This window comes from Mobula birostris, chromosome 15 (assembly GCF_030028105.1).
Source record: "Mobula birostris isolate sMobBir1 chromosome 15, sMobBir1.hap1, whole genome shotgun sequence".
Classification (NCBI taxonomy): domain Eukaryota; kingdom Metazoa; phylum Chordata; class Chondrichthyes; order Myliobatiformes; family Myliobatidae; genus Mobula; species Mobula birostris.
Window position 1 is genome coordinate 2,791,481 of NC_092384.1, and position 15,197 is coordinate 2,806,677.

Sequence of the window (15,197 nt, forward strand, 5' to 3'; positions counted from 1 at the left end):
TGGGTGGCTACTGGGAGATCTTGCCTTTTCTGGACAAGTTGGAATGGGAATATTTCGTGTGTGTTGCTTTGGATTTGCAGCATTTGCAGATTATCTCAGGTTTGTGTTGTCTCATCCTTGCAGGCAGAACAAGTGTCTCACCTGCCCCTACACCTTCTCCCTCACTACCATTCAGTGCCCCAAACAGTCCTTCCAGGTGAAGTGACAGTCCACCTGGGAGTCTGTTGGTGTCACCTATTGTATCCGGTGCTCCTGGAGCTCCCATATATCGGTGAGACGAAACATAGACTGGGAGACCACTTTGCCAAGCCCGCCAGAAAAATCGGGCCAACCATTTCAATTCTACTTCCTATTTCCATTCCGATGTGTTAGACAATGGCCTCCTCTGCTGCTGCAATGAGGGCACACTCAGATTGGGGGAGCGACACCCTACATTACACTTGGGTACCCTGCAAACTGATGGCATGAACCTCCATTTCTCAAACTTCTGATAGTTGTCCCCATCCCGGTTTCCCTCGCTCACCTTTTCTCTTTACCTGCTCATCACCCCACTCTGGTGCTCCTCCTTCTTCCTTTTCTTCCGTGGTCTTCTATCATCTCCTATCAGATTCCCCCTCCTCCAGCCCTTTCACCTGTCACCAATCAACCTCTCTGCTCTTTACTTCACTCTCTCCCCCTCTTCCGGTAGCCTACAGCGAACGCCTTGCACTGGGTAGTTGCTCTGACAAACTGGACAAGTGTATTTGCAATGCAGATCTGTTTCTGGGTTGACAGCACAGGCAATTCCAATTGTTCTCACTGCACGTTATGGGCTGCGAGGGAACCGACAGGGCAGCAATGTTTCAACAGCACCAGTACCTGTCAAAGAAACTCAGTGAACTGGTAAACAGCTGTTCAGCATCTGGGTTAAGCTTGGTTCACTAATAAACCCTTCGAGTAACTTTCATGTCTGACACAATAACCATCACTCATGTTCTCAATAAGACTTGTGACATTTATTCAAAAGTTTGAATCACCCCCCCTCCTCTCGAATATGTCAGCACTATTCATTTGATATGTCTGAACGTGAGCTAGCTGGCAGCCCACATGGAATGTGTGTGTCTGTACTGCAGTACACCTGGTGAGAACAGGCTCCTCAGGCGTCCTTCAGAGAGTCCATGGTCGGAGGGTTCTCCTTCCAGTGGGGGGGCCAGGTGGCCTGGACGCTCGGCCGCTCCTTCACTCGGTTGTAGTAATCCAGCAGATTGGGGTACCTCTTTTGAGAGAGTCTGGAATCAAAGAGCACAGAAAAGTTCAGCACCAGAATAGCCCCTTCAACAAACGATGTCTGTATGAACTAAACTACATGCTACATTAAACTAAATCTCTGCTACTTGTACAGTATCCTTTCCTGCATATTTCTAGTACTGTGCAAATGTCTAAGGAACCCCAGCTATATATATATGTGCCCAAGACTTGTGCACGGTATTGAAATAATTGTATGCATTGCACTGTACTGCTGCTGCTGTGGGAAAAAAAAGGAAAATTTCATAACATATGTGAGCAATGATAAACCTGATTCTGAAATGGTCAACTGAGAGTGGGAAGGAGGCAGGGAGAGGAGAATCGTAGCTGGGAAAAGGGGAAGGAAGAGAGGAGGGAGTGGAAAGCACCAGAGAGATATCTTGTAATGATCGATAATTAAATGAGCTTGCCTAGTGTCACAGGGCTGGGTGAGTCTGCACCGTGTCACTCTGCCACCTGACCCACACCCCTCCCTCCGTGCTCCCTCCTCACCATTCCCAACACCCTTTGCTCCTGCCAGACTTATAAACTCGTTCTCCACTGCACACCGACAGATAAAGTACTGTGCAAAAGTCTTAGGCACCATGGCTATATATGCGTGCACACACACATATATATACCTTTCGCACAGTACTGAATAAATGGTCTATTTAAAATCTGTTGGACACCACTATCATGTCTACTTCCACCATTATCCCTAGCAGCCTATTTCCCACACGGCCTACACTGTATTAAAAAAAATCCCTCAGAAATGTCCTTTAAATGTTACTTCTCCTGCCCTAAATGCATGTCCTCTGGGATCTGACCTTTCTACCCTGAGAAATAGCTTTTGACTGTCTATCCTATGTACAGCTCTCATAATTAAAAAAAAATTCTATTAGGTCTCCACTCTCCAGAAAAACAACCTAAATTTGTCCAACCTCTTTATAGGCCTCCTTCTAATATGGGCAGCATCCTGGTAAACTTATCCTGTGTCTTTTCCACAGCTTTGACATTCTTCCTGTAATGGGGAAGTCTATAATTGCATACAATACTTCAAGTGTGACCTCATCAAACTTCTACAGAACTGTAACATTATTTTCTTATCCTGAAACTCAGTGCTCCAGCCAATGAAGACAAGCATGCCACGTCTTTTTAACCACCTTATCAACTTCTCTGGTCTCTTTCAACGAGCTATCGACAGAGCCGAAGATCCCTGTGCACGACACTGTTACTGATTCTGTCATTAAATGAGATTTTACTTCCAACATTTACATGTCACCTGCCAATGTACACTCCTCACTCCTCACACTTGCCCAGGTTCAGCATCATGTGCCACTTGCTCACCCATTTCAACCTCCTTCACTGTCCACAACTCCATTAGTACTCACATCATCTGCAAACTTACTAACCCACCCATCTCCATTTTCATCTAGTATTATATACAACAAGTCCCAACACCCATCCATGTGGAACGGACTTTCAGCCTGAATAAACCCCCCTCCCCCCACTGCCACCATTACTCCATGTCCGGAAGGCAAGCCAATTCTGAATCCAAACGACCAGATAATTGTGGATCCCATGTATCTTAACCCTCAGGATCAGCCTACCAGAAATTCAAGTCCAACAGGGAAGTGACTGCCAACACCTGTCTCAGAAATCACAGCACAAAGAACTTACTGAACACCAGAGATTGCAGTCAAATGTTCCAAGGTGCTCAGTGCCAGTAAACACTGACACCAGGCCTCTCAAAGTCTGATGAGGGTGTAAGGCACAGTGGGTCGCAGCAGTACCTAGAATTATGGCTACAAGCTCAACACACAGCGCTACATAACCTGCCAGGTTCTTAGTCTATAGGAGGATGGATGGTATGGTGCTGAAGGAAATGAGTTTGTGAGAGGTACTGGCCTGAAGTTGCGAGGATTGTGAAGGTTTGAGAGCGCACAGCAGTCAGGTTGGGCAGCAGGGGCCAGAGTGAGGGGCAGCCCCCGTGCTGGGTTGCAGTGCTAATGCTCACCGTGAACGATAGGACATGGTGCACAAGAGACTGCAGGTGCTGAGATCTGGAGCGACAGACTGCTGGAGGAACCCAGTGTGTCAGCTAGCATCTGTGCAAGACTGAGACGGGACCTGGACCCCGGACCCCAAACGATGGGAATCTTTTTGTCTGCAGAGGAGCTGCATAGACAGCAGTGAGATGCAGCACTCAGCGTAGGCTCTGTACCACTGATAATAGACCATAAGATATAGGAGCAGAATTAAGTCATTAGGCCCAGCAAATCTGCTCTGCCATTCACCATGCTTGGTCCATTTTCCTCTCAGCCCCAGTTTTCCTGCCTTCCCCCCTCATATCCCTTCATACCCTGACCAATCAAGAATCTATCAACCTCTGACTTAAATATGCATAATATTGGCCTCCACAGCTGCTTGTGGCAAAGAATTCCAACATTCACCACTCACGGGCTAAAGAAATTCCTCCTCATCTCTGTTCTAAAGAACACCCCTCTAGTCTGAGGCTGTGTCCTCTGGTCTTACACTCTCCCACTAGAGGAAACATCCTCTGCACATCCACTCAATCAAGGCCTTTCACCATTTGATTGATTTCAATTAGATCACCACTCATTCTTCTGAATTCTAGTGAATACAGGCCTCAAGCCATCAAATGCTCTTCATATGACAAGCCATTGAAAACCTGGAATCATTTTCGTGAACCTTCTTTGAATCATTTCCAGTTTCTAAGATAGGACACCCAAAACCACACATGAAACTCCAAGTGAGGCCTTGCAGGGCCTCATAAAGTGCCAACATTACATCCTTGCTTTTATAACCTTGTCCTCTTGAAATGAATGCTAATATCGCATTTGCCTTCCTCACCGCAGACTCAACCTGCAATTTAACCTTTCGGAAGTCCTGCACAAGGACTCCCGAGACCCTTTGCATCACAGTTTTTTTGTATTTTCTCTCCATTTAGAAAATAGTTGACCCTTTCATTTTTTGCACCAAAGGGCATGGCCACACACTTCCTGACAAACAGAACAAATTTCTCACTGTAGGGAACAACATTTCTGGTTAGAGTTCAAGGATCTGCCAGAGAACACAGTCAGACACCCCTTGCCACCAGCTGGTTTGGTTTGGGGTGAGCTCCCGCTTGCAGATCACCTCTACTGGACACCACCAGTTACAACACATGTCAGTGCGGAGACTGTCCTTTCCATGGAGCCCAGACAGGCTCACCTCATTACCACTGGCATGGAAAACTGCCCACAGAAAGGGCTTGAGATATTTTAACCCTTTAAAAACAATCAATTCTGTGGCAGAGAACCACCTGGAATCCAGTTGCTGATTACAATGGTGACACATTATTTCTTCAAAACTAGTCAGCACCGTTGTTCAGTTCTCAACATCACATCACACTGCTCTCATACATTCAAAGCACCTGCAGGGCATCTCCCATAAATGGGCTGACTTTACCTCATCAGCCTGGCATGGCCAGCGTAGCATTTAGAGCTGCTGTCTCACAGTCCCAGAGACCTGGATCTGAACCTGGTGTCCGTGCGGAGATTACACACCCTTTCCCTAACCTCCAGCTGCTCTGGTTTCCTCCCAATTTCAAAGGATTGATAGGAGAGCCAGCATCTGTAAAGTGCCTGTGGTATGTGGGGGAAGAATCTGGGAGGAGATAAGGGTGACATGGGGAGATTAGGTCTTGGGGAAAAGTGCTGGGGAAGAAAAGTACCCAGAGCTAGTCAGCAGAATAAGCTGAATTGTCTCGTGTCACAAAGAAATGTAGAAGGATTTGGTAGTGACCCACTGGCAGGGCAGGAAACCTCAGCTCAGTGAGGTCACCAGCACCCGAAGGTTTGTCTGATCAACCGCATCGCCAGTAGACAGGCCCAGCGACAATCAGTACTCACCCAAATCGGACGCAGAAGGCCAGATGTGGAAATAGCATGACATCAGCCATGGTGAAGTTCTTCCCTGCTATATATGAGCGTGGTCCCATCTGCAGGCAGGAAAGACGGCAGTTAGCGTACACTCCGATGCATAAGGCAGACACTGTGGTGATATGAGAGGTTATCCTGATCCCTTCCCCTAGTTCAGAGCTTGTTTCCCTCTCCCCGCCATGGGAGGTGTTTCTGCAGACACTGGTTCTTTAGATAGGGTTGTTAAGAAAGCTTATGGGGTATTAGCTTTCATAAGTCGAGGGATAGAGTTTAAGAGCTGCGATGTAATGATGTAGCTCTATAAAACTCTGGTTAGGCCACACTTGGAGTACTGTGTCCAGTTCTGGTCACCTCACTATAGGAAGGATGTGGAAGCATTGGAAAGGGTACGGAGGAGATTTACCAGGATGCTGCCTGGTTTAGGGAGTATGCATTATGATCAGAGATTAAGGGAGCTAGGGCTTTACTCTTTGGAGAGAAGAAGGATGAGAGGAGACATGATAGAGGTGTACAAGATATTAAGAGGAATAGATAGAGTGGATAGCCAGTGCCTCTTCCCCAGGGCACCACTGCTCAATACAAGAGGACATGGCTTTAAGGTAAGGGGTGGGAAGTTCAAGAGGGATAATAGAGGAAGGTTTTTTACTCAGAGAGTGGTTGATGCGTGGAATGCATTGCCTGAGTCAGTGGTGGAGGCAGATACACTAGTGAAATTTAAGAGACTACTGGACAGGAATATGGAGGAATTTAAGGTGGGGGATTATATGGGAGGCAGGGTTTGAGGGTCGGCACAACATTGTGGGCGGAAGGACCTGTTCTGTGCTGTACTATTCTATGTTCTATGTTAAACCACTATAAGTAAAACACTGAAGTTCTATCATCCAAGTCTTGCCAGTGACTGCTACCCAAGTGTCAATAGTAGTGGAAGGTTCAGCCAATCAACATTAAAACTTGCAATCAAACAGGAACCAGTTACAGAGTTCCCAGAAAGCATCCCTCAACATCAGAGCAACTGGAAGATCCAGTCCACGGGACCACTTTCAGAATTTACTCACACAAAGCAAAGAGGTCTCTTAAAGAACATTAAGTCTCCAAAACCTGATGGGATATTGAGAGGCAAGAGATGAGATTTTGGGGCCTTGACCAAGTTCTTTTATCCTCTCTAGCAACAGGCAAGGTCCCAGAGGACTGGCGTGCAGCTAATTTTATTCCTTTGTTTGGGAAGGGAAATGGGGATGATTCCAGAAAGTGCAGACTGGTGAATCTCACCCCAGTGGCAGGGAATCTATTTGAGATGATCCTTAGGGAAAGGATTTATGTGCATTTGAATCAGCATGCCTAATTACTGACCGTCAGCATGGCTCTGCACAGGGCCTGTTACACTTACTGAGTTCAACAAGGAGGTGATGAAAGTGATCACTGAAGTTTGAGCTGTGGATGTTGTCTACGTAGGTTTTATTTAGGCATTTGTTAAGGTCCCTTATTTTCCATTGTTTAGGAAGGTTAAGATAGATGGGATCCACAGGGATTTGGCTGTCTCAATTCAGGATTGGCTTGTCCATGAAAGACATAGAGGGTAAAGTCAATGGTATTTACTCTGGCTGGAGATCTGTGATTAGTGGTGTTCTGCAGGGATCGGTACTGACAACTGCTGTTTGTGATTATTATAAGTGACTTGGAGGAAAATATCAATTGTTAGGTTAGTAAGCCTGCTAATAACACAAAAGACTGATGACATTGTGGTTAGAGTGGAATAATGCCAAAGGATGAGTCAGCATCTACGAGTGGCCACGCACGTTGTTAGGAGCAGTACAGCCCTCATCAGATGAGGCACTGAGCTCATGCTACAGCTTTATAAAATGCCGTTTCAGTCACATGTAACTGCAGACAGAGCAGACAGCTTTATAAAATGCTGTTTCAGTCACATGTAACTGCAGACAGCTCTGGTTGCCTTCGTTTGGAAGGATGTGGAGAGGGTGTAGAGGTGCTTTTCCAGGACGCTTCCTGATTTGGAGCACATGTGCTATGACGAGAATTTCACAAGCTGGGATTTTATTCTCCAGAGCGGCAGAGGCTGAGGACAGATTTGATAGAAGATTATAGAGTTAAATTGAGACAGATAGTGGCGACAGCTGCATCTTTTTCCCAGGGTCAAAAGGTCTAAGGGTAAAGTGCACGCACTTATGATGAGAGGCAAGGTGAAAGGAGATGTGCAGGGCACTATCTCCCCCTCCAGCGAGTGTAATGGGTTCCTCCAATACACTGACAGGGTAGGGGCTGGAGATGCATACAACTGAGGCTGAGAGGTGAACATGCAGAGGGATGTGGACCATTAAAGCAGAAGGGATTATATGTCATTAGCCTAACTAGTCTGGTATCAAACATCTTGCGCTGAAAGGTCTGCTCCTGTGCCATACTATCCTATGATGCAAATTTCTCTTCCATCCTTACTCCTAAAGCAAACAACCCCTCATTGTGAAAGTTTTCTGGTCCTGTCAACGCCCTCATAAATCTCCTCTACAGCATCCGCTCGTTCTTTCCAATGTGGTGGCCGGGTCTCAAAGCAGTGGTCAACCAAACTAATGTTTTATGCACCCTTAACATGACATCTCTATGCTTGTATTCAGTGCCTTAATCAAAGGACTGGCCAAACTAGCATAAGAAGAATTAATTCCATGAGGATGGGATGGATATTTGAATGAAAACATTGAACTTCTAACTAGGGAGTAGGCAATCCTAAACTCGTTTTTTTTGTTGTTCCTCTCTGTGCCTTGAGGTGCACTGGGCAGCTACCTTGCCGTTTCTTTTGCATGTTTTTTTTAAACGAGGCCGAGTTGCTAGCTTGACGCACAACCTAGCAGGAATGGAAAGTGTGCAAGGAGCTGGCTGGATTCAAACCCAGGACTACTTGCCTTGAAGTCCGGTGTGGATGCCACAGCACCACTGGCCGGCTAATCCTAAGACGGGAAATGAGAAAAGGTAACTGCAACTATTACCTGTGTTGGGTCCATTACAGAAGAGTGATCATAATGGTTCGATGCAAAACTAAGCTTCTCAATCTAAACAGAAGAAATTATGAAGTATGAAGCCTACAATGGTTACTATAGAAATGGTGAGCTTTAAAGGCCTGACAGTAGGTGGACAATGGTCAACAATTATGAAACAAATGCAAGAAAAGCAACAGTTAATACAGTTCTTTCTGAGATGAAATATTGAAAGAAAGAGATTAACAAAACGCATCAAGGATGGTTTTAGATCGAAGGTAGATTGCCAAAGGCTCAAATCTTCAAATTCCAATGAATGGCAAAGAAATTGACAACGAGATCAAAAATAAAATGTGTAAATTTGCAGACAGCAGAAAACTAAAGTATCAAAGCCTTTACAAATATCTAAAACAAAAAGAAATAGTGAAGCCCAAGGAACCAGAAATAATAAGAGTTGATAATGTGAAATGGAAGAACAATCCAACAAATACTTTGGTATTATCTTCACTGAAAATGAGAGAACCAGCTTCCTAAAATTGCTCAGAAACTAAGAACCAAAAGGTGAAGAACAAAACAAATTAGTATCAGCAAGAATACAATGTTTATAGATCTTCAGGGCCTGATGATCTGTAGCCCAGAATTGTCATGGAAATAATGGGCATTTTCCAGAACCCCCTAGATTATGAAATCCCACAGATTGAAGTGTGGTAAATGTAACCCCACCATTTCAAAAGAATGGAGACAGAAAACAGGGAACTACGGAATATTTAGTTTAACGTCAGCAGTGGCAAAGATGCTGAAGATAATTGGAACCAATGAAAATAACAGGACACTTGGGAAACTTCTGCAGCATTAGACCAACTGAACATTGATTACTGGAAGAAAATATTGTTTGTAAAACCTACTGGAGTTTTTTTTTCTTTTTTTGAGGACAAAATCATGGATCACACAAGGGGAGACCACTGGGTGTAATGTAGCGGAATTTGCAAAAACATCCACATAAAATGTTCAAGCATACTATTAAAGAAGATGGGATTGTGGGTGAGATGCTGGCACATATGAAAAACTAGTTGGTGGAAGGAAGCAAAGGTGGAATATGGGTAACTGCTGAGTTAAGCTGAGGGGGTGAGACTGCATCCCCAGGAAACAGTCCACGCCACATCATCTCTGTATGCATCCACAAATAAGAGTTGCAAAAACAAGGTTGTTCATAGATTTTTTTTGCCATTTTAATTCATGAGAGTGAATTTTACCAGTACCACAACTTTCTGATAGTGATTTGTGAATTTTGTAAGGGGGGAATTTCCCTTACTTGAATGCCTATATTTCAGGCTTCTCCCGCAAATGGGTCTTTACTGGGTTGGTCGACATCACTCGTGGCGTGCCACAGCAGCCAGTGCTTTGGCCTCCAAATTTTATCATTTATATCGAGGTAATGCTTTCAGTTTTACCAAGGACAACAAATTGGGTGAGATTATGAATTGTGAACTCAGATGATGTAGAAAAATGTTGTCAAGTTTGTCAGCAACAAGGATTGGGAAAGTCACTGGCTTGTAGATGAATCAGTAAGAGTGCAGTAAAGACAATTGATATATTGGTCTTCTTAGCAGATGGTTTAGCATACAAAATGTCTAACTCCAAACATTAGAGACTCTACATATGCTGGAAATCCAGAGTAACTCATAAGATGCTGGAGAAACTCAGCAGGTCAGGCAGAATCTACAGAGAGGAATAAAGTCAAAATTTTGGGTTGAGACGCTTCATCAGGACTCCTGACCTGCTGAGTTCCTCCAGCACTTTGCAGATGTCTAACTACAGTTATATAGGATTTTGGTGGGAACAGACCTGGGTGAAGCACAAGCAATGAAAGGAAGTATCACCTAACCCACTCAGATGATGGAGTACTGCCATTTGTCTTCACTGAAGTTGAGAGGACTGGGAGGATATTTCACTGAAACATACAAAATTCTGGAGCATGTTTCCCCAGATTTCAGCATCTACAGTTGCAAGAAAAAGTTTGTGAACTCTTTGCAATTACCACATTTTATGAATATTTAATGCAGAAAACCAGGTAATTGCAACGGGTTCACAAACTTTTTTGCAATTGTAAATCTCCAGGGATAGACTTGGGATGTTGTGAAAGATATTTAGGACTGTGGTGAGTAGAAATTTATTAAACCAGAAGGTGATTAGCATATTGCTCTTTTTGTGAGGGAGGACAGTGTAGTCCAAAGTTGCTGGAATATATTCAAAGAGGACAATGTGTAAGTTTTTAAAAAGCTGTGGAGCGAGAATGGGAACATGCAGAATGTGGTACAGTGTGGAGGATCATCCATAAGGACAGAATAGCCTCAATGAGCCCAATGACCTGGTTCTGCAACTCCTTTCTGTTCTAACTGGAATCTAACTATGGCAAGAGTGCATCATCTGTCATCAGTCTTGAGATACATGGTCGTACCTTCTGCAGATATCCTTCCCAGAGTTTAAACTCTGTGGACAGCAAAGACTTGTTCCTTGCCAGTGCTGTTTCATGTCGTTCGGACTCTGGAACTCTCCAGTTGTAAAAGAGAAAGTCAGCTGTGGGCAGAAAGACAGTGAGGTTAGAACCATCCCTGTGCCCAGGAACAATGTAGAGGAGCTCGTCCCACTGCCCTCCTCTCATAGTCCCTGCTAGCAGACTGCCCCTTCACCCCACCTCACCACCACTCCACTAACCCACTGCCCCCTCTCTCAGTCCCTGCTAGCAGACTGCCCCTTCACCCCACTACCGCCTCTCACTTCACCACCACTAACCCACTGAAGCTGCTGCTTGGGATGGAGGACAACTAACTTTACTCCAGTTCGGTAGATTCAGAGGTGACTGACCAGGTAACAATAGATACAGGTATGACGAGCGCTTGGTTAGTCTGGGAAGTGCACTGTCTGCTGCTCTGGCAAGCTCTCTGCGAAGTACGAACACAAAGCTCTCAGTACCACGCAAACCCTCCTCCTCCACTTTGAATGGCTGTTGCCAAGGGGTTCGCAGGAGTCAGAAGATTCTTAGATTTCCCAATGGGATTTCAAGCACTTCATGGAATTTGTTCTCCCGATGACAGATCTACAAATGGGATGTGTGTCCGAGGAACTTGGGGTCAGGGGTGGGTGTGTGTGTGTGTGTGTGTGTGTGTGTGTGTGTGTGTGTGTGTGTGTGTGTGTGTGTGTGTGTGTGTGTGTGAGTGAGAGAGAGAGATCAATGGTGTCCACCCGCCAGTGGATACAAGTCACCACGGGGAGGACACTGCTGTTGGCGCTCTCTCCAACTCCTTAAAAGGCCTGTTGTAAGATGTCTCAGAAGAACACTGGAGGGCAGGTAGATTATGGGTTTCTGCCAGATTTCGGGTCTTGATCTCTGAACACATCTCCCCCCCAAAAAAATGGTGTAATTGTACATGATGATGCAGTGAACATAGTGGTGAATTTCATCATCATCAATGGCCTTTGTGAAGATGTGGCAAAATATAGGAGAGTACTGAGCTACTGTATATCTTACCAAGATGTCTCCACTTGTGGGAGTCATGAACAAAGGGTTCCAGTTATAAGATAAGGAGCAGTGAGCAATGAGCTCTGAGATATGTTGAATACTAAGGCATGCTTAAAATTGAGGCACAGAAAATTTTCTTTTACCAGACATAGTGAATCTTCTGCTCCAGGAGGAGGTGATTTTAGTCCTAATTCTAATTTTGGAAGAGGCTGTATCATTATAAGTGTTTAAAGTGGAGATAATGGTTTTCTGGCAAAAAACATTTCTGCCAATAGTGTTTTGGTGCGTGGTTGATGGACATGAGGGAAGGATTAGATTCAGTTAGTCCAGCAGTGGTTCATAGCTGTCATGAAGCGGCTGATATGGACACCATGCAGCCTCTATTGGCAGCTGATAAGGGGGCCAGTGATTTAAAACTGGCATAAATAGAAAGCTTTTCTCACATTAAACAGTGGAATAGAACATGCCCTCCACCCACACAGGATAAACACGAGAGCATGGTCAGAAACTCACCCATTTTCTGGTGCAGAGTTACCACCTCGAACATCCTCTGATATGCCAAAGCCTGCTCTGCTGGGCCGTCTGGGATCAGCTGGTTGCCCTGGGCCTTGAACTGACTCTGCGAAGCAGAGAGGAAATACATCACACAGAAACATCAGGGGCCATGAGACACAGCAGCAGAAATAGGCCATTTGGCCCATCAAGTCTGCTCCACCATTCAATCACGGCTGGTCCTTTTCCCCCTCCTCAGCCCCACACCCCGGCCTTCTCCCCGTAAACTTTGATGCTGTGGCCCAATCAAGCTCTGCCTTAAAATACACCCAACGACCTGGCCTCCTCAGCTGGCTGCAGCAATAAATTCCACAAATTCACCGCCCTCTGGCTAAAAAACAATTTCTGTGCATGCCCTCTATCCTGAAGCTGTGCTCTGTTGTCCTGGACTCCCCCACTAGGGGAAACATCCTTTCCACATCTACTCTGTCTAGGCATTTCAAAAGGTTTCAATGAGATTCCCCATTTTCCTTCTAAATCCCAGTGAGTACAGACCCAGAGTCAACAAATGTTCCTTGTCTGATAACTTTCGTTCCCAGAATCATCCCTGTGAACCACCTCTGAACCCTCTCCAATGCTCGCACATCTTAGTTGAGGAGTCCAAAACTGTTCATTATACTGAAGGTGAGGCCTCAGCAGTACCTTATAAAGCCTCAGCATCACATCCCTGCTCTTGTATTCTAGACCTCTTGAAATGAATGTTAACATTGCATCTGCCTTCCTCACCACCGACTCAACTTGTAAATTAATCTCTAGGGTGTTCTGCACAAGGACTCCCAAGTCCCTTTGCATCTCAGATTTTTGGATTTTCTTCTCATTTCTTGTCAAACAAAATGCCAAAACTGCCACTCACAGCTGTCCTCAGTCTGTGGCTAAATGGGTCACACCTCTACTCCTCCACATACACACTATACAAATCGTTAGCCACTGGGTCACGACTAGAGGCAGGGCTACCAGCACCTAGCAGAGCTCCTTGCTCATTACTTCAGCTTTTAAAACTGGCTAACTCGTCTACATTTTAACGTACAGAAATAAAGCAGGTCTTCTTCTGAGATTCAGTATCATTGCTGGATCTTCAGAGGAAGAAGCTCTCCTGGCAAGTACTCTTGAACCAGACTGGCTGTTCCAGTTTATTCAGGTCCGTCACAAGAGTCTCACGCCAGAGAGGCCGTATTGTCCGTGCTGACCAGAATAGCCCCGCTTGCCCTCGTTTGGCCCATATCCTTGTTAACCTTTCCTACCCAGATACCTGTCCAACCGTCTTTTAAACATTCTTGTATTCATCTCTACCACTTCCTCAGGCGGCTCAATCCATATACCTACTGCCTCTGCGTTATCCCTCATGTCTGTCTGTATCTTCTTTTACGACGGTCGGCATCCAGCTTAATGGTGCATTACCGCCACCCTCTGCTCTGGAACGTGCACTAGACATATATTCTAAATCCCTTCACCCAATCGCGCACGCACACACACACAAACCTGCACTTTACCCTCCCATCTTTGACCATCCTAGTACCCTCCTCCTGTTTATCCGTCATATCCTATAAAAGACCCCTGTATCCCTTAAAAACACTAAAAAAATACCCGGACTTGTGCTCTCTCACCCATGCCCAGCAACCCTTTTAATGTGAATTCCTGCACCCCCAACTCCCTTAGTTTCTCATCATCTCTCTCTGTCTCCCATACTTCCTGCAACACAAAACTACATGTTCTACTGACTCCTCTTCCTGACATTCCTCACACAATCCTGTCTAGTGTTTCCCTATCACTTGCAATGTTTTGTTTAATGCACAATGCCCCAATGTAGTGTAGCAGTTCGTGCAATGCTATTACGCTTGGGGGCGAACCGCAGTTGACGTTTCAAAACCGGCGCCGTCTACACGTTTTCCCCGGGTGCTCTAATTTCCTCCCACAGTCCAAAAACCTACTGGGCTGTCCAGCGATTAGGTTAGGCTTTAATCGGGGGTTGCTGGGGCGGTGTCGCTGAGGGCTTACTCCGCGCTGTATCGCTAAATAAAATAAAGTTAGCTGAGCTTCTGGCGTAACGGGCAGGGAAACACATCACTTCCCCAGCAAGAGGCGGGGACATTCATCCAAACTCGCCAGGTTACCAGGTCTGTGCTTTCCTGATTTAATTAGGCGCTCCCGCTGAAGCGATTTTCTCTCGGCTTTTCACAGATCTGGCGCCGGACAGGATTTCCACACGTCCTTTAATCGGACGACCCCTCTTTCCGTTATCCGTACTTCCTGCTATGTGCAGGAACGACCAGGAAGAATGGCGGCGTGTCTTAACACTCACCTCCAGGTACAGGCACGCCGCCATCGACTCGTTCACGATGTTGCCTTTGTACACGAAGGTGGGGAGCTGGAACAGAGCGAAAGCAGTTAGTCACGACCCGGCAATCGGTACACCCGCACCTCGCCGGCAGCTCTGCAGCAGGGGAAACCTTGAACCGTTCAAACTTACTTCTCCACGGGGATTTAGTGCCAGAAGTTCGGGTGACTTGTGTTCCTGTTTGTCGAACGACAGCAGTTTATGCGGCACGTCCAGTATTTGTTTCTCCTGCAGCGCGATCATCACACGCCAGCAGGGCGGAGAGCCCGAGCCCCAGTACAGTGTGCTCCGCTCCGCCATCGTACTTGTTGCTAAGTCATTCTGAGCCCGTCACCTGACCTCGCCTGTGGTGCAATCCCGGAAATCACCGTGACGTCCCGGGGAGCGGACCTCGTCTGTCTCACCATTCAAAGAGCTTCTGGCTGGTGGCAACCACCCACGCAGTCGCGTACCCACTTCTGCCTTACAGTATTCACGGAGAAGGAGCCTCACGTCCCCGTGAGATTTCATTTTGGCTTATTTGTTTGAAGCCACGACCCCTTATTCTTAAACGTTGACCACATCTTCACCCCGGTTCAAGATTCTCTTATTCGAGGAAA

The 15,197-nt window shown here is 45.9% G+C and overlaps 1 protein-coding gene across 1 annotated transcript; it reads right to left on the reverse strand.

The window, feature by feature from the left end:
* Positions 1-973: 973 nt before the first annotated feature.
* Positions 974-14,939, reverse strand: LOC140210357 (glutathione S-transferase A-like). Its single transcript, XM_072279238.1, has 6 exons — positions 14,731-14,939; positions 14,563-14,628; positions 12,225-12,330; positions 10,650-10,768; positions 5,178-5,266; positions 974-1,268 (listed from the first exon to the last, which is right to left on the reverse strand). Exons 1-6 carry the CDS (start codon positions 14,896-14,898, stop codon positions 1,136-1,138), a joined length of 681 nt encoding a protein of 226 aa, XP_072135339.1. The 5' UTR covers positions 14,899-14,939; the 3' UTR covers positions 974-1,135.
* Positions 14,940-15,197: the final 258 nt, after the last annotated feature.

Bases quoted from the DNA above. Each gene is read 5' to 3' on its own strand.
- LOC140210357 (XM_072279238.1), bottom strand. From the start codon at position 14,898: ATGGCGGAGCGGAGCACACTGTACTGGGGCTCGGGCTCTCCGCCCTGC. The intron at 14,629-14,730 runs GTAAGTTTGAAC...GCTCTGTTCCAG, and splicing joins CACTAAATCCCCGTGGAGAA to CTCCCCACCTTCGTGTACAA. The intron at 5,267-10,649 runs GTACGACCATGT...TCCTGCCTGCAG, and splicing joins GGGAAGGATATCTGCAGAAG to ATGGGACCACGCTCATATAT.